General features: G+C 35.5%; 1 protein-coding gene across 3 annotated transcripts in view; it reads left to right on the top strand.

Annotated features, from left to right (window-relative positions):
* The window catches only part of SE (C2H2 zinc-finger protein SERRATE (SE)), a 30,210-nt gene that overhangs the window by 9,866 nt on the left and 468 nt on the right, over positions 1-19,876 (top strand). For all 3 annotated transcript variants that reach the window (XM_006848061.4, XM_088873238.1, XM_088873239.1), the window contains exons 4-11: positions 10,755-10,829; positions 10,976-11,050; positions 11,150-11,197; positions 14,696-14,764; positions 16,564-17,370; positions 17,889-17,937; positions 18,413-18,702; positions 19,078-19,272. In XM_006848061.4, the coding sequence (XP_006848124.1) occupies positions 10,755-10,829; positions 10,976-11,050; positions 11,150-11,197; positions 14,696-14,764; positions 16,564-17,370; positions 17,889-17,937; positions 18,413-18,702; positions 19,078-19,272 (1,608 nt within the window). The remainder of the gene's footprint in view (positions 1-10,754; positions 10,830-10,975; positions 11,051-11,149; positions 11,198-14,695; positions 14,765-16,563; positions 17,371-17,888; positions 17,938-18,412; positions 18,703-19,077; positions 19,273-19,876) is intronic.

The raw sequence follows: 19,876 nt of genomic DNA, 5'->3' as shown, positions 1-19,876 counted from the left end.
AAAATTTTATTATTAATAGATTAAAAAATTCTTTTTAAAAATTAAATGCAGGAAAAAGTTTATATCAGGTTGCAACCTTAAAACGTAGAATTAAAGATGCACATAAAAAATCATCGGAAAAGGTTGTTTTGATGTTGAAAAACCCTCTAATTGATCATCTCGACATCGAGATGTAGGAATATGAAAAAAAAAGATTTTGAGTCCCAGAAATAGTGCATCTTGCAACACATTATCTAGACCGTCCATGTTCAAGATTTCAAATGTTGATAGATCTACTTGATTTTAACCATGTTTGGAGTTTAAAATTTTATATTTAGAGATAGAAATAGATTTTCAGATAATCCTAAGAATTTTATACACCAAAATCACATGTTATGATACAATTTGGAGGTGCCGATTGTTTAATGTTGCAACCTTATACATACCACACCCTTAAATGTATGCAAAAACAAAAAAATTGCTTCTTCTTCATGCGAAATTATTTGATTTTTAGGTGCTATTGTTTCGTTTTGTTTTATAATTTCGTAATATTTTTTTGAATTTTTATTTAATTTATATATACGTAAGTTTATTATGTAAATAATTGTAACAACGTGTTGGACTATACGGAATTTTGGGCCAACATACTAGACACCCAAGAGACATGGTTAATGGTGTTCTAAGAGTTCATGAAGTTGGTTTATCTTTGAACACTAATATGTGATGGGTAGTTGAATTTCCATGGAAAATCCTTTGAAATGTATGTTGAATAGTGGCTCATTGGAAATGAAGTGGGTTTGGGTTTTTAAAGGTTTGAGAATTATGTTGGTGGCACTATTGTTACGAAGATGAACCTATTGGTTCATGGAAAAGGCGGTAAGTTCCATACATATGCACAAGGAGAAATCTATTGTCTGAAAGTCAGATGAACAATTCAGAAAAATAAGATTGTAGGACCATGGTAAGAATTGAACTCAAGAACCACCTTAATCCTTATAGGGATCCGTAAGAAACAAGGTGATTCACTACTACAAGAACCGCTTGATTCTAGACAATCAAGGTGATTCCATGTTTTATACCATCCAGGACAGGGGACATTGCGGGTTTGAGTCTACTCGAGAGATTTTGAGCCAGCGTTCGAACTGCGACCATGTAAAAAGAAAACCAAAGTCATCGACAGGTGATTGTTATCTAGAAAAATCGTAAGAAAGAAAAATATTTGCACAAATTTGAAGACGTGGTTCAAAATTTTAAGACTTTTTGAAACTTCCCATGTGATTGAGATCCTTTGAGGCCATTACCGCACCCCCATTTTCAGTGGGATTACGATCCCCCCAACCAAGCTCCCTACATCTATGGTGGTGACTATGAAATATAGAAGGGGGTATTGGGTTGATTTTGTGTTTGGTGATTGGTGATTGGAGGGCTATAGTAGTGGTGTGTTTGGTTTTTAGGAGAGGGGTTAGGTATGGTAAGTAATGAAGATACACGCATGTTCTTTCAGGTACTCGAGGTGTGGTGTTATTTTGTTTCTCTTTTGGAGCAGAAGATGTACATTATGAAAAGGTTATCAACTGTGGGATGTTGACATGATGCACTTGGTGGTGTCCAACGCACAATACATCTTGATGCTAGGGGTGGCAAAGGGTTTTGTGGCCCGGCCTGACCCTAAAAAACTAGGGCTTGGGCTACTAATGTGGCTCGAGGGTTCCTAAGGGCTGGGTTGGGCCTTGACGAGGGCCGCAACAAAGCCGACCTGGTTTGGCCGGGCCCTTCTTGGCTTTCTTTTTGATTTTTTTTCTTTTTTTTTCTTTTTTTCTATTTGGGCTGGCCTGGAGGGGGTCATGAGTGGGCCAGCTACAAGGAGGGCTGGCCTGGCCCTTGCTCGACGTTTTGCCAACCCTACTTAATGCAGTTTTGATGCAGGCGCATCGCTTACAATGGGTTAAAAAATTATTATTTTTAAATTAAAAGAATATAGGGTTCCCAAAGGCCGGGTTGGGCCTTGGTGAGGGCCACAACAGAGCCGACTTGGTTTGGCGTGGCCCTGGCCCCACTTGGCTCTCTTTATGTTTTTTTCTCTTTTGTTTTTCTTTTATTCTATTTGGCCAGGCCTGGACCGGTCTTATGGGGGTCATGGCCGGGCCTGCTATAGAGAGGGCTGTTGGCCCTTGCTCGAATTTTTGCCAACCCTACTTAATGCAGTCTTGACGTAGGCGCATCGCTTATAGTGGGTTAAAAAGTTATTATTTTTTAAATTAAAAGAATATAATAATAGCTTCCATTTATAAAGCACGAGATAGCTCATCGGCTACGTGGCACTAAAGAATTTCCTCACATGTTTGTCTGTGATCAAATTTATTGTCTAGTGAATTTGGTGCTTTTAATAATTAAGAATTTATGTGCTCAAATTTTTGAGGGAACGTAGGGAGAGATAATAATTTTTAGGGAATCTAAGGAGGTGCAGTAAACACGCTAAGCTATATTATTAAAAATGATGTGAAAATGAAATAGTTCATTGATCGTATTTTATCCGTGATCCAATTTATTGTCTAGAGATTTTGGTGCTTTTTAAAATTAAAAAATTTATGTGCTCAACTTTTTGAGCTATCTTAGGGAGGGGTAGTAAACACGCAAAGTTATAATATTAACAATAATGTGAAAAATGAAAAAGTTCATTGATTGTACGTTCCCTTAAGTACACACTCCGTTGGCAATTTACTCTTTTTTTTCCCTTCTAAATGCTTATATAATTGAGAAGAGAATATTAAAATTTCATCATCATCATAACCTTTTCCCAATTAATTGGGGACAACTTCACGAATCCTGGTTCGCCATTCTGCTCTATTAAAAGCCATACCCTCAATGAGGCCATAAGTCCTCATATTTTTTCGGACTACTTCCAACCACGTCTTTTTGGGCCCACGCCTTGCCCTTTTCAGTCCTTCCACTTGAACTAACTCGCACCTCCCAACAGGTGCTCTACTTGGTTGGTGCCACACATGTCCAGTCCACCTAAGTTTATTCTCTTTCGTCTTATCGCCTATTGGTGCGACACCTAAATTTTCTCGAATGGATTCATTTCGAATTCTATCCCTTATTGTCTTGCCACTCATCTATCTCACCATCCTCATATCCGCTACACTCATTTTATGGGTATATTGTTTTTTGTCTGCCCAACATTTTGCATCATAGAGCAAAGCTGGTCTCACAGTTGTCCTATAGAACTTGCCTTTCAGCTTCATTGGTATGCGACGATCACATAAAATTTCAGTTGCACATCTCCACTTCTCCCACCCAGCTCTAATTTTGTGTGCGACATCTTCTTCAATCTCTCCATTTTTCTCGAATATCGACCCACGATATTGAAAGTGCGGTATTTTTTGTACTTCTAGGCCATTATTCTTAACTATTTTTTCGTCTCTACTTCTATATTTACTAAACTCGTATTTCATAGACTCTGTCTTAGTTCGGCTAATTTTAAAACCATTGGATTCTAGGGCATCCCTCCAAAGTTCTAACTTTGCGTTGATGCCGTTTTGGGTCTCATCGATCAAAATTATTTAATCTGCGAACAACAAGCTCTACGTTACCTCATCTTGTAGGTACTTAGTTAAGTTATCCATAATTAAGACAAATAGGTACCGACTAAATGCTGACTTCTTGATGTAGACCTATTGTTACTGAAAACTCACTTGTCTGTCCACTAGTTGTTTGTACAGTAGTTACCGCTCTATCATACATATCTTTCACCAAGTTGATGTAGTGTTTGGATACTCCTTTTTTTTTCCAACATTGTCAAATCAAATCTTGAGGTACTCTATCATAAGCTTTCTCTAGATCAATAAAGACCATGTGGAGGTCTTTTCCTTTTACTTTAAACTTCTCAATCGGTTGCTTTAGTGGGAAAATAGTGTCAGTTGTTGACCTTCCTGGCATAAAACGAAATTGGTTTTTAGATGCACTCATTTCATGCTTTAGTTGTTGTTCAATCACTCTCTACCAGAGCTTCATTGTATGGCTCATAAGCTCGATCCCTCTATAGTTCGCACAATTCTGTATGTCTCCTTTGTTATTGTAAGTATGTACCACAATATTTTTTCTCCATTTGTCTGGCATTTTCTTTGTTCTTAACACCTTGCTGAACAACTTTGTCAGCCAGTCAATACCAATCTCTCTCATGCACTTCCAAACCTTTATCGGGATACCATTTGGTCCTAAAGCGTTTCCTATCTTCATCATTTTCAAAGGTTCTTTCACTTCAATATGCTAATCCTACGGATGAATCTATAACTTCCGCCCTCATTTGTACCTAAAGTTCTTTCTACTGCTATGTTCCCATTGTGTTCGTCATTTAATATTTTTTGAAAATAAAAGTCTCCACCTTTCGTTGACCTCGTCATCCTTCACCAAGACCCTTTGATTCTCACTCTTAAGGCATTTAATGTGGTTTAGATCCCTACATTTTCTCTCACTTATTTTTGCTAATTTGTAGACATCTTTTTCACCTTCTCTTGTTCCCAGTTTATGATATAGATTATCATGTGCTTTAAGTTTAGCTTTACTTACAATTTGTTTTGCATTTTTCTTAGTATTTTTATATGTTTCTAAGTTTTAATCATTTCTATTACGCTACCAAGTTTATAACATGATTGTTGTTCGCTAATGGTCTTCTGAACCGCATCACTCCATCATCAAGTTTCCGTGTTGGAGTTTCTTTTCCCACTAGATTCTCTTAAAACTTCTTTTACCACTTTCTTGATACTGTCAGCTATCTCATTCTATATCACATTGACATCATGTTCAGAGTTCCAGTTTCTTCAACTAATTGATCCCTAAATAAGTCTATGTTCTCATTTTTTAAATTCCACCACCTGGTTCTTGGACGCCCATTACTTTCACTCCTTTTCTTTCATGTCTTTATGCCGACGTCCATAACAATGAGCCTATATTGGGTAGTCAAACTCTCACCTGGGATAACCTTTTAGATCTATAAAATATTGATAAGGAGGTTTTTTCATAATATGCTCCTCTGGGAGTGTTTTAATATACTATGTTTACTTGTGTGGATGCAAGCCTTTTGTAGGCATTAAATGCATCATAAATGTCAATTTCTTTGATAGAATAGAATAGATAAACAAGATTCATGTAGCTGACCACAAATAGTTGGGATAAGGCTCGGATGATGATGATGATATGATGAAAAATTTTAATAATGAGGAAATATGTGTAATTATTTATAATTTAAGGTTAGCTTTATCTATCAGTTAACGATTTTTTCGATTATAAAGTTTGATTCATAGTTATTTTAAATTTACAATTTTTTTGACCGTTTAGATATAATTTGAGTGTTGGAAAAAATTGGAAATGAATGTAGATTAATATAAATATTGGATGTGTTGTTTATTAATCAATTTAATTTTTCTTTCAATAAGGTACTATGTTTTCAGAAATTACAAATTATAAAATCTTAATTAAATTGATTGGGGATCGTAGTCTCTTTGTATGAATAATTGGTTATTTTGAAAAAGGTAAAAGGTGATATTTATGATGCATTTAATGTTGTAAATGTGGCTTGCGTCTGCGCGAGTATGCAAAGTATAAATTAAAATGCTCCTAGAGGAGCATACTATATACTTAATCTCAATAAAAAACTTGCTTATCGGTATTTTATAGATCTTAAATTTAAATATTCTATTTTGCATGCATGAATTTTGGAAAGTTGCATACATGAATTTTTAATTTTTAAAAAGTTGCCAAGTTCTCTAGACAAAAAATTGGATCATGGACCTAGATGTCAAACGTGTGACGTAATTCTTGACGTGACGCTCGAGCCATCTCGTGCTTTATATATAGCAAAGATTTCAACTTAACGGTATGACACCTAGAAAATGCAGTAGGAGTTTATCTTCGTAAAAAGGTAAGTTTGGACAAGCTATTCTCATATTTTTGGCATGTTTCTTTTAAAAACAATCCATAGGTCTGTTATATTATATAATCTAATCCAATATATGCTATTGTATGCTTACTAGGGTGTATAATCCTTCTGGTGAAAGTCCTGTACAAAAAATATTTTTAGGGTCTTAATTTCATAACTTTCTCAACCAGACGATAGTCAACCTCAAAAAAGGAAATTTTTTTACTCCTTTTATGTGTACGGAGAAAAGTTTCGAAATTGAAGGTAGACCATTACGTGACCATTTCGGTTATGGACAGTGATATATGAGTGTTGAGAAAAAATCCTGTCATTTTTTTTCTCTTACATTCATATGGTTATTTTGAATCCAAAAAATACTCTAAATAGATTGTTCATCCGATTAAATATATGATATAAATCTAATTGAAGATCACATTAAGTATAAATTAAACATTATAACAGAGGAAATTTATTAATTAAATCTATAAAATTATATTTAATTAATCTATTTTTATCATTAAGTAAGTAGATAGGGTAACTTACATTTTCAATAAATCGACCAAACACTTTAGGTATTTGCAAGTAGTAGTAAATCATATTTCCAGATGTGATCCCATAATAAAAAACAACAAAGAGGACTGGCTAGAATTACTCACATCAATACATTGTTAAATTTTTATATTAATTAATAATTTTAATGGTATTAATATCACTTTTTAAATATAATAAATTGGTCATTTTTTATTCTTAAATTTTAATTATTAACTAAAATGATATAATTATGCTTTTAGGTTTAATAGTCATACATTTTATGCTTTAGGTATTTCTATTATTTTAAAATTGTAATCATGAACTAAAAAACATAATTATGTAATAACATTAATTAATAAATAAAAATAAATCGAAATGTTAATTGTTTGTAATTGTTAAGGGAAAACATAAGGTCATACGCTTTCATTGTCTACCCTACACTTTAGATAGCCAAATTAGTAGTATTGCCACTCAGAATTGAAATAACTTATTAAAAAGGTGAGCAGCTATAATTATTTTAATTAGTAAAACATTGAGTTTTGTTCAAGTTTCAATGTTTATTTGTAATTTACAATATAATGATAATTGAAAATTGAATTTATTAAAGTTGGTTATGAGCAATTAGTTAAAAAATTGGGTATTCTTTTGTTTTAAATTGAATTCGACTAATTTTTCATATACTACTGAAAGTGCAAAAATCAGATGAACACTTAAAATTTTCTCTTTAAAATTAATGTGTTATTTTTTCTATTATATTGTTTTGAAAAGCATAGTGTATTGCATCATATCATACATGAAACGATTCAACCACAAAGACCTGATATACTATATCTCATAGGAATTCCCATAAGTGTCGTAATTATCATAGGGTGGGGCTTTCACCAAATTTCTCTATGATTTTATTGATTACATATACTTCGTTGATTTTTTTTTCTCCCATCAATATAAAGTTTTAGTTGTATGTGAATTTGGATCTAACTTGCTTAAGTGTGAAGTAAATTTATAACGCTTTATTTGTGTGTCGATAGAGAGAGTAGGTTCTAGAGAAAGAGCTGAATTTTCCTTTTTTCAAAGAGAAAGATAGGGTTTAAGAGAAAAAGAGAGAGGGATGCAAATATGGTTAGGTTTTCTCTATGATTTCATTCCTATGGTTTCTTAGCTTTGTATTTCACTTGGCTAATGCCTTACGACCATATTTTAGGGCAGCCTACTGTGTTATATCCTAATAGGAAATGCCATAAATGATTGATTTGTTTTGGCTATATGTGTGATATCAACTTGCATTGAAATTTATATGCCTATTTCTGAAAATCATTATTATGCTCGACGATGTCTCTTTTCGATATTAGATTGTTATTTTTGGGGGTGGTTTTTCTTGGACATACACAATATGTTTGATTTTGTTTTTCTTGCAAGCATGCAAACACAAGCAAAGCTTAAAATTTTATTTCAATGTTCTCTCTCCCATATGGAATTCCCTAGTTATCAAAAATTGACTATGATGCTCTCCCAACATATTACCAAATAAATAATGCTCTTAGTGTTTGATTTCCCTAGGGCAGTTATGAAACTTCACTTTGCATAGAAACCTTAGATAGAGAAAGAGAGAGAGAGAGAGAGGAATAGAGCAAGAGAGGACTGAAAGAATATCCGTTGTTCGATTTGTTGGGCTTTCACCCATTGGAGAGAGAATAAAAGAAAGAAAATATAGAAAGAGAGAAAGAGGATCCCATAAGAGAGAGAGAGAGAGGGAAAGAGCTTTCAAAATTCGCTGTACGTATACTTAGTAGGTCACATTGAGAATTTCAATTTTGCATTATAACATATTTTTATTTTTATTACTAATAAAAATAACATGTGGATTGAACGTGCACCACACGATATGTTGCTAGAAGAAAGAATAAAATGAATGTGTGAGTCTTTTAATTTAGTATTGAGTGCGTATACTTTGCTCCCTCAGGAGCATGCTATACATTTACTCCCTCGGGCAGAATAATTACTTCGAAGATTGTTTTTTATTTGAAGTTTTGGGATCCGTCTAATTATAACAAGATGATTGTTTCAAAGAAAAATTTGGATTTTGAGTTCTTGAACATCTAGATCATTCCCTCCGAAAATTGGACGGTTTCAGTGCAATCTGTGATGCCTTTTTTTATTTTTATTTTTTACGCGTATAAAGAATGAGAGTTAATTTTTTTTCTCTTTTAGGTTGGCTGCGGAGTTCTCAGTATTGGAAAAACCGGCCTATCTAACCGCTAACAGGCCGGTTACTCGGAATAGGCCAGCGACGGTTCCCGTTTTGGCCGGTTTTGGTGGTCACCCAGTATTTTAAACTTTAAATAGAATAATACTTCATATTCATATCAAATACATGAGAATGGCTTATTGGTAAGCTTTGAGGATTGGTTTTTATATGAATCGGGGATCAAATCCCACTACCAGCGTTGTTTTCTTTTTAAAAAACCGTGAATTGGTTTATAAACCATATGCATTGTTTTCTTTTAAAAAATCATGTACTACTTAGTTGATCACCATTTACTACTTAGTTGATAAAAATAAGAGTTTATGTTACATATAACATAGTTTTTTTTTATTTTTTATTTTTAAAATAGTATTTTCGTAAAAAAAAAAATCACTTTCTTTAAGAAAAAAAGATAAAAAAATATCATTTTCTTTAAAAAAGAAAGATCATTTTTTTTGAAAAAAAAAGAGTTGGTCAAGTTGATTTTTTTAACACTATTTTAATATTCTTTACATTATGATAAAGATTAAAAAATATTTTGGTTATTGATATTCACTTTTATATTTCATATCTTTTCATAATATTTTTAAAATACCCCTAGGCACAAATCTACTCGTTAAAATCAATTTTTTCATTAATTTTCAACTTCATTTGAGTGTATTTTGTTTTAATCATATTCTTTATATGTTTTTCATATTTTAGTTGATTTTTTTGTATCTTTTTTAATTTTTTTAATATTTTTTTAATCGTTCCGGACTTGTCTGGTTAGAGCGGTTGAATTGACCGGTTTATTGGTTAGGCCAGTTAAATCGCTTCCAGGCCCATGTTCGGTTATCCATTCCGGTTCGATTTTGCGAACACTGGGAGTTCTAGAGATCATATCCCCAAAATTTGAGATTTAAAAGATATTCCTAGTGTAAGTTTTACTTGAGGGAATAGATGGATAGTATACTCCCGCAGGAGCTTTTGGCTTTAGTATTTCTCCCGAATAAATGTGAAGTCTGTAGTAAATAATAGCATATAGCCAAAGTTCAAATGGAAATTTCCAAATACTAAAGGGCAAGTATTTCACGATTACAAAACATACAAAGTCGATTTTTAGGGACATCTAAACTCACTCCTCTTTCAATACATACGCTAACATTTTCCCCCCCAAAAAAAAAAATCCAAATTCCAAAAGTTAATGGCATAAAAAATTGAAAGAAATGATATCTAGGTTTTAAATTTCTCGCCCCTTGAAACCCATGATTACTTGGTAAATCTTTGCCTAAAATCCTTCAATCGAATGCACAAAATCAACTGAACTTTTGGCCAAAGGATCCCCAAATATTATTGACATCTTTGAATTAAAAAAAAAGCTAGGAAATTGCCCATGCTTGTGGGCACTTTTTGGCCCTCGAGCTGGTTCTCGCATATGCAGGTAGATTAGGTTGCATGATGTGCCAGAATAAAGGGATGTGCCTGTGTATTCTGGCACGTCATATTGAATGATCATTCCATCAGCGGGTGATGCAATGCATATGCGGGCGCATCATGATAGTCCATATGTGGGTATGTGTGGTGTGACTAAGGGCTCACGTGCTTTGGTTCTCCCGGATATAGAGGTGTGCAGCCGACCTTTGATGAATATATGCCTTATGATTATTGGTACTTAGCTGGCAAGTTGCTTTGAATTTAGGAAGGATAGTGTATTGTTTATGTTTCCAGGAGAGTTGACAGAAGAGGGTTTTGATGATTTTGCAAGTTTTATTTGGTTGCGAGAGGGAGTTGGCATGTTGTTTTTGTTTAGAAAGTGTAACTTTCATATGGGAATTATTGGATGAGATTTTTAATGTGCTCATTTTGGTCCTTACGTTGTATATTTTTTTGGTTGATCAATGTTTTCTTTCCTCAATGCTTTGCCTGTACTTTTTGTTTTTTCTTTTCTCCCCCTATTTAGAAGTAGAGCAAGGTGCTTAGGCATGTGACTTTTTAGATGATAATATTTGATTGCTGGCATAATTGGTATCATTGACTGACTGATTTTATGTGTAAAATTATTTTTTTCTAACAATGCAGTGGCGATAAATTGTAATTTGTTTCCAGGGAGGGTTTGATGTCATATAAGCAGTTCATTCAAGAGCTTGAAGATGATATACTACCAGCTGAAGCTGAGCGGAGGTATGGTGAAACTAATAATTCCATTTATGAGACCTATGAAACATGAAAGGAAAATCTATTCAGACCACAGTGGTCACAAGTATGCATTTTAAATGGATCTGCCTCGTCATATAACTACATAACAAGTGTTTATATCGATGTGTCAGATATCAAGAGTACAGAACAGAATACATCACCACTCAGAAGCGGACATTTTTTGATGCTCATAAAGAGGAAGAATGGTACCACTTGTGGCTTTATTGTGATTGTTATTTCATGGTCTAAACTTGTCTTCTAATATACATCCATTGATTTTGCACATGGTTTTATTTTGTGTGCAGGCTTAAAGATAAGTATCATCCTACTAATTTGGTGACAGTTATTGAAAGGTGAGCTTATGGGGTCATGTGGCATATTCATCTTTATATAGGATAATTATTAGAGTTGTTCATTCTAGTCATTATTCTGATCATGGTTACTAAATGAAGCAATCCAATCTGTAAATTGTTTTGAAAGAGTAATTTATGAAAAAAAAAGAGTACATTTTAAAAGATTAAGCATGGCGTTTTAAAAATTTAATTATCAGAGCAAAAGTCAAGATTACTTCTCCCCCAAATCTTTTCCACATCACCTAGATTTGGTCTCGACCCTTTGTCCCAGGATGTCTCTCACTTCTTGATGTAGATTAAGAGATGAAGGATTCAAAATTTTTATTATTCTCAATTTGAGGGGATTTTATTAGTTATTTATTTTTTATGGGTCAATTTTAGGAATTTTTTTTATTTTAGGTGTTAGGGTTAATTTCTAGAATATTTAAGGTTTTTAGGAATTCTAGGGTTTTTTTTTTTATATTTTAATTTACAATTCATTGGTTAATATTCATAGGAACTGTTCACATGTATTGTTCATGTTACTGTTCATGAGATTTCTGGAGTTTTAGTATTGCTTGGGGGTATTTTAGAGTCTTAAATGTCTACTTGGATCTGAAGTTAATTATAGGGTTTCATAGGCTTATAAAAGGTTAGATGTCACATTTTAGAAGGCTTAAGGTTAGATGTCACATTTTAAAAGGCTTGGCTTGATTTAGAGCTGTATTGTTTCACCATAATTGCTGACTTTACTTTTTTGAAGTTCCGCAAAAGGGTGGATTTATTTTCCCACCTTTCCGTCTTGCATCAAGAGGTATCATGATGCAGATCAAGAGATGGATGGTATTTCTATTCTTCTCAATTTGAGGGGACTTTATTATTTTTTTATTAGTCAATTTTTAAGAATTCATTTATTTTAGGGGGTAGTCTATTTTTAGTTTATATGTTTTCTTTACTATTCACTGGTTACTAGTCATAGGGATTGTTCACATATATTATAGGGGTATTTTTGGAATTCCAGTATTGTTTAGGGATATGTCAGAATTTTAAATGTTTACTTGGATAGTCTAAACTTGGATAGTCTAATAAGAGTGAGGATCTTAAACTTTCCCTTACCCCAACCCCAGGTGAAGGAGGTATGTTGCGTTAGGTAGATAGCCAGCGTAAAACTTGCCACTTCTTATCATGAATCCTTAGCCTCGATTTTGTCTTATTGAGGTACGACCCTTGATAGAGAAGAATGGAAGAACAAGATTCATGTAGCCGACCCTAAATAATTGGGATGAGGCTTGGGTGATGATGATGGTAAAATGTTTACTTGGATCTCAAGTTAATTTTAGGGTTTCATAGGCATATAAAAGGTTAAATATCACATTTTGGGAGACTTATATTATTGGAATGAATTTTATTTTATGAAAGAAGAAAGTTCTTCTTCTCTTGGCTTGATTTACAACGATGTTTTTTATCCATATTTTCTGATTTTACGTGTTCAAGGTTAAAAAAAAATGTGGAATTATTTTTCCACCTTTCCTTCTTGCATCAAGTGGTATCAGAGCTCAGTTTGAATACAATTAAAGACTGTGATGGTTGGTTGTGGAGTCTTAGCTGTAAGGATGCCAATTTGATCTTATTACGCAAGGAAATCAACAACTTGACAGAGAGGCTTACATGGTTGTTGCGCATGCGAGAACAACAACAACGTGCCCTAATTGAAGAGTAATCTACGGGAATAGATCAAAATCGTGAGGGTTTTTAATGGAAAATGGTGTGAATCAGAGTCTGACTCAGAGTGGGCGCACAATGATGGCGGTTGTGAGTTGGAAGCTGTCTTTGAGAACCCGTTCTATGCACGCATTCCACGACGGGAGCCACATGTTCGGGAGAGTGGATCGTGAGATTCCACATTAAAGTTGATCTACTTGAGCTTGATGAAGAACCGGTTGAAGGTGAAGAACAAGTATGTTTGGATCTTCAATTGGAGTCATCATTCTTTGATATCACGGGTGACCCATCGTTTATAAAGGTCTTATTTTTTTGAAGAACAAGATGAAATGAAAGAATTTGGCCTTGAGGCAGCAATGATATCTCATTTCCTCATCGATGGAGAGATGGAGAAGAAAGATATTGACTTGAACCCAGAGGAGCTCGAGCATATAGAGATTTTAGAGGAAGAAAGAAATATGTTGAGGAAGGACGGACAAAGCGAAATGCAACATGAGTTTTTTGAGATTCATCATCATCCAAACCTTATCCCAATTAATTGGGGTCGGCTATTCATGATAAATTGTGGCAAAATTTTATGCTGGCTGCCTACCTAATGCAACCCACCTCTTTTACCTGGGCTTGGGACAAGTTAAGGGAAGGTCCTCACCATTCTTAGTCCAATGAGGATTTTGAGAAAATTATCAAAAATTATAAGAAACGCATGGAGGTTGATGATGAAGATGTATCTTATTTCACTAATAAAAAGATCGATGATGAGCATGTATCCTATTGAGTAGTTGTGTATCTAGAGTTGGAAAAGTTTGAATATTGTTATACGGATCGTGACAAGGCGTTCAAGGTTGAAGAATATCATGGGTTTAAGGCAAGATTCATCCTAGCTCATTTCAAAACTCAATGGTAAGTTTTCTCCAAGGGAATGATGCAAATAAAGAGATGGATGGATTCAATATTGTTGTTCTTCTCAATTTTAAGGGGCTTAGTTATTTTTTTAATTTTTTATGGGTTATTTACAGGAATTTCATTTATTTTGTGGGTTAGGGTCTATTCTAAGGGTTTTATAGTTTTCTAGGGATTCTAGAGTTTTTTTATATTTTTATGTACTATTCACGGGTTATTATGCATAGGAACTGTTCACATTATTGTTCACGAGTTACTACTCATATGGGTATTTGTGGAATTTTAGTATATTTTGGGGATAATTTAGAGTCTTAAATATATACTTGGATCTCAAGTTAATAACTTTAAGGTTTCATAGGCTTATAAAATGTTAGATATGGGCATATGTTAGAAACAAGTCCTTCTTGTCATGGCTTGATTTACAGTCATGTTTTTTCTCCATAGTTGTCAATTTTACTTGTTTGAGGCTCAGGAAAAGTGTGAATATTTATTTTCCCACTTTTCCTTCCTGCATTACTTCTCCTTACTTTTCTCACCTCCAGTCATCCTAAGCCCTCTCTCATGTCCCTTCTCTCTCTTTACACCCTCTACACTTATTCTCTTGATATTGATGTGACACAATATATTTTCATTGGTAATGTGACCTGCACATGGACATACCTATTATAATTAGTAATTGACATATCCCTTGTTAAGAGGATTCTTTTAACTTTGGGATGAACAAATGCAGTGGTGCAGCTCTGTCTCTGTATTAGCGGAACATCTTGGCACATTCTCTCCTAGGGCACTTGCTTGTGAAGAGTTGGCTTGGAATTTGTTTTACTGCTAACCTAGCTACATTCCCCATTGTTGGTCTTTTCCTACTATTAATATCTGTTCTATTTTCAATGGTGCCAGGAGGAATGAGCACGCAAGATCGACCGCAAAAGAATTCTTGCTGGATCTACAAAATGGGACTTTGGATTTGTAAGTTGTCTTGTTACTGCCTTTTTTTTGTTACATCTGCATATTTCATTCAAATTTTCAACTTGATTACTGGACAGTCCTGTGTGTTCCGCATATATAGTTGCCGACAAAACCCTGTAGACTAGCGATTCTTCAGAATTTTTTAATGGAAAATTCATTTGTGAGGCAGACAACTAAGTCAAGAAAGTGTGGTACCGCTTCAGTTCTCCATATTTTCGATGATTGAGGACCCAAATATCTGGAATATCTATCCTCTTGATCCATAAAATCATGATCCTGGGAAAAGGTTTTGGACCTCTTGGATGGTCCATCTTAAATGCCATCTCAACCTGGATTTTGGAGTATCCATTTCAGTAGATCCTGGATCAGTCATATTTGCACCATTTTAGGAGCTTGCAATGCATTTCCTAGGGTGGAAATGGATTTGTAAGGGTTTAAAATGGTTTTTTAGGAGTGGCCTCATGGTGTTGGCATTTTTCTGGGGTCTCATGTTGACATTACACTTCATTAACATACTTTTCGGTAATTGTCTTCCCCTTATATGGTGCTCTCTTGTTGGTAAATTTATTTTTATTTATTTTTGTCAAATCTTGTTGGGAAATTAACAGATCCTATTTTATTTTTGGAGTAAAAATAGTCCCCTATATTTCATATTTTACGCTACATTCTTACTTTTATGGGAGCGCAAAGTTTATTCTCATGTTTTTTGCTATACATTGGATCAATCTCAAATTTGGCGTGTCCATATTTCTCACCATCACACATCTGAAAAAATAAAAAAATTGAAAGAAATAAAAATACCAAAATACCCCTGTATCTTTTATAGGTGATTGTGATTTTTTTTTGTATTATTATCTTTTTTATATTTTTACATGTGCGTGATGATGAGAATTATGGATGCCTTGAATTTGGGCATAATTTGGGGTTTTGAAAAAAAATTTAAAATACCACTATGCACTCTAAAAAATTGGGACTTGAGTGTGAATATGAAAATAGGGACTCTTTTTTTATTTCGAAACTAAATGGGATTTTTCTTTGTAAATTTTGCAAACTAATTTTAAATTTTCTTTTTGATTTATTGTTATTAACATTATGTTTTGAAGATTGAATTGCATCCTATTTTTCTTAATGTAACTTCTAGTGAAAAATTCCCTACTAATGAAATTTGATTGCCAACAAGACATAAGAAAACAAGGTAGGTGGTTATATATGATGCTTGCATAAAATCTTTATTGTGGCAACATCTGTTGGATCTATATCATTTCTTGATTAACAATTGGGAGGTACAGGTGTTAATGGCCTGCCTACTTTAAGATTAGAAGAATTCAACTTCACTGTTATTTCCCAAACAAATAATTATCTTATAAAAATTATATAAAAATATTTTTTATAGGTATATTCAACCAAACTCTGCTATTTGGGTTTTGGTTCCTGGAGAAAGACTTGAAAACTATTTGAGAGCCATGAAAAACCTTGTTCTGGATTTAATGAAGAACCTTGGAAAATGGAACCATTATGAACTATTGTTAGAACAGAAGGTGCACCATCCTATGTATGTTATATGGTAGATAACCAGGCCATCCATGATCCATACCTAGGTGAATGTCCATTGAGAAGTACAATCAGTCTCCTTGGTCCTTTGTTGAGGGACCACTATGTAGCTTAAAACATAAACAAGCTGTGCGTGCTTGTACCTTATAACATGCACAGCTTGTGTATGTTGTACTTCCCCATAAAAAGAAAAACAGGTCTCAAGATACGTACTTTGCATCTCATGTCTTTTTCTATTTTGATTTAAGGGGTCCAAGCATCAATCCAATGGCATCAAACAAAGCCGGGCAGGGTAGCGACCAAAACTCAGAGGATGAAGCAGACCCCACTGGAAAAAGGAGGAGACATGGCAGAGGCCCCACAAAAGAAAACGAGCTCTTTTCAGCTGCTCCCAAGGCCCACCCAATCGCCTCTGAGCCCAGAAGAATCCAATCCGACCTCGAAGAAGCCTTAGCCTTGTTGAGAAAACTAGACTTTGAGAAGGGCATTGAACCCCATCTTCTCTCCACTGCCGACCAAGAAAAACAAGAGGGGGAGAAACCACGTGGTGGGTCAATGGGCCCTATTGTGATAGTCAGAGGTGTATCCATTGTAAAAGGCCTAGAGGGGTTGGAGCTCTTGGACACAATTCTCACTTACCTATGGAGAGTTCATGGTGTAGACTACTATGGGATGAGTGAGACTAATGAGGCCAAGGGCCTTAGGCATGTGAGGGGAGAGAATAAGGGTCTTGAAGAAGGAAATGGAGGTGGCTTGGAGTGGGAAAAGAAGCTCGACTCATTTTGGCAGGGGAGGTTGCATGGTCAAGATCCATTGGAAGTGATGACTGCTAAGGATAAGATAGATGCAGCAGCTGTTGAGGCCCTGGATCCTTTGGTGAGAAAAATAAGGGATGAGAAGTATGGTTGGAAATATGGGTGTGGAGCTAAGGGGTGCACAAAGCTTTTTCATGCAGCTGAGTTCGTCCACAAGCATCTTAGGTTGAAGCATGCAGACCTGGTTTTGGAGCTCACCTCGAAAGTGCGGGAGGATCTCTACTTCCAGAACTACATGAGGTAACATTTCTTTTTTGTTGTTTTTTTGGAAAGTATACTATATAACCCAATGGTCTATGGAAAACCATAGCCATTGGGTCCAACAACATGTGATGGAGAGTGGCGACTGACATTGGGATCCTCTCTAGTTCTGGTGGTTCCCATTCTCTCATCATCATCATTTCATTGAAGGATGATTACCCCTCTTCAGGATGCTCTTTTGGACCCTCTCAGAATGCTCCTTTTTTTTTTGGTTATCCATGTGGTTGCATTGTTGAGGTTGGGTGTCTCTTTACCTTCCTGTTTTCTAAGTGAAAAAATAAAATGGAGATATTTGATGTTGGTTTTTGCTAATTATTTAGATCTCTACTTGTCTCAAATGTTTCTCAAAGATACATACAAATCTTTTGGTGATGCATAAGATGATGTTCCTCTAATTATATTTCAGATCTCTTCTTTGTCCTCAACTAGAATTAGGATTTGTGAGATGCTGATGCCATTTATTTTTGAATTTGTACCCTCTTTCTTTTGTGTTACAGTGATGCAAATGCTCCTGGTGGAACTCCTGTCATTCAGCAACCGGGACCGGTAAGATTATTGTCTGTAAAATAGACAATGATTACAGCATGAGCTTGTGAGCTTGCCCTTGGTTATCCATCTTTGGGATCAAGGCACGAATGAATGCTTATGCAGCCCAGAGGAAGGGAGGGAGGGAGGGCCCCAAAGCCTAAATGTGTGTAGAAGATGTGTAAATGAGAGAGAGAGAGAGAGAAAACACTGGAGGATGTGTGTAAAAGAGAGAGAGAGAGGGAGGGAGGGTGCATTGTATTGGCATGTGGGGACAAACATCCCTTGACCTCCTTCCCCAAACTCGGATGTCTAAGCTGATGCCTTGTGTGTGTGTGTGAGAGAGAGAGAGGGAACACTGGGTAAAAATATTCATCATTGTATCTTTCTTGAGAGAGAAACTCTGGGTTAAAAAGGCAAAAATATTCATCATTGTATATTCCTGGGTAGGTTTTTCATCGATGTGTCATACTGTGTTCCATTTTTTTTTCTCCAGAAGGACAGGCCTCCAAGGCGCCGACCAGGTCTGGATGTAAGTAGTCGTTTGAGAGATGATCGTGGAAGCAGGAGGGACCATGACAGGGCAGATAGGGCCAACATTGAAGAAAGATTTGACAGGAGTGAGAATTCACCATCTCGGGATCTCCAGCCTAATGCAGGGGGAGCTGAAGGTGCCAATCCAGATTCCCCTATGTTTGATGCTTATGGTGGTGGGCAGGGGATGCCTCCCTTTAGCTCTGATATGCCACCTCCTCCTCCTGTCTTAATGCCCGTTCCTGGTGCAGGGTAGGTATTCACGGGTTCAATTTTCTCACACTGCTAGTTGCCTTTGCTTTTTGTTTTTGTTTCATTATATGGTTATTCTGCATTTCTTTTTGTTGAACTATCATCACTATGGTTTCTCTCTTTGTGATTGTATTTTCTTGAACTATCATCGCTATGGTTTCTGTGTGTGTGTGTGTTTTTGTTGAACTATCATCCCTATGGTTTCTATCTTTGTGAGTGTGTTTTCTTGAAATATCATCACAATGGTTTCTGTGTATGTGTGTGTGTGCATGAGAGAGAGAGAGAGAGAGAGAGAGAGAGAGAGAGAGAGACCTCTCTAAATATTTTTTCGTTTGGTTTTCTTAAGGGCTTATGTTTCTGTGGGTTCTGTTTCAGACCATTGGGACCATTTGTTCCTGCTCCACCTGAAGTTGCCATGCGCATGTTGAGAGAGCAGGGTGGCCCTGGCCCTTATGAAGGCAATGGTGGTCCAAGAGGCAGGAAAGGCCGTCCAGGCCCTTCGGTTGGAGGCCCAGCTCCTATCATTGCTGTAAATCCGGCTTTTCGCCATGATCCTCGGCGTATGAGAAGGTAACTGCCCATTACAAAGAATAGTTATATATAGGGAAATTATATTAGGCTTCAGAGTTTAGGGTTTACAAAAGGAAATATTTATAACCGCTTTTTGACATTGATGGATGGCGATAGAGAGAGTGGGACCCACAAAGGCATGACAGTTGTGGTGCATTCTCCTGTCTGCATCACTTTCAATTGTTTTATGGATGCCGATGGCCCAATAATATATGGTTTTACATAATCCGTGCAATATACTGTACTTCCCATTATTTTTGTACACCTTTGTCTTGAGTTTTTCAAAAGCACGACGGTTTGTTGCCAAAATTGCCAAGATTTAATGCTTGGTTAAGTTGAATGATAATGCTCATCGTCTTGAAGTGTACCCTAGGAAGGCTTCCTCTATGAAATCCTTAACTTTGAGATTGCCATCAATATCTATTATAGGTAAGCTTGATATGCTTTTTCTACGTCTGATCCTTGGCCATTTGCGAGTTACGGGTTCATTCATTTTGGATGCTTGGATCCTGTGGGAGGATTTGAGTTAGGTTCTACAGTAGGTGTCAGTGATGACTCTTTTGTGGATTTATACTTTATACTTTCTCTAAGCTCTTGATGCTCA

The sequence above is a fragment of the Amborella trichopoda genome, chromosome 8 (assembly GCF_054954075.1).
Source record: "Amborella trichopoda isolate Santa Cruz 75 chromosome 8, AtrichopodaSantaCruz75HAP2 v2.0, whole genome shotgun sequence".
NCBI lineage: Eukaryota > Viridiplantae > Streptophyta > Magnoliopsida > Amborellales > Amborellaceae > Amborella > Amborella trichopoda.
This window is presented reverse-complemented; position numbering and strand designations above follow the sequence as displayed.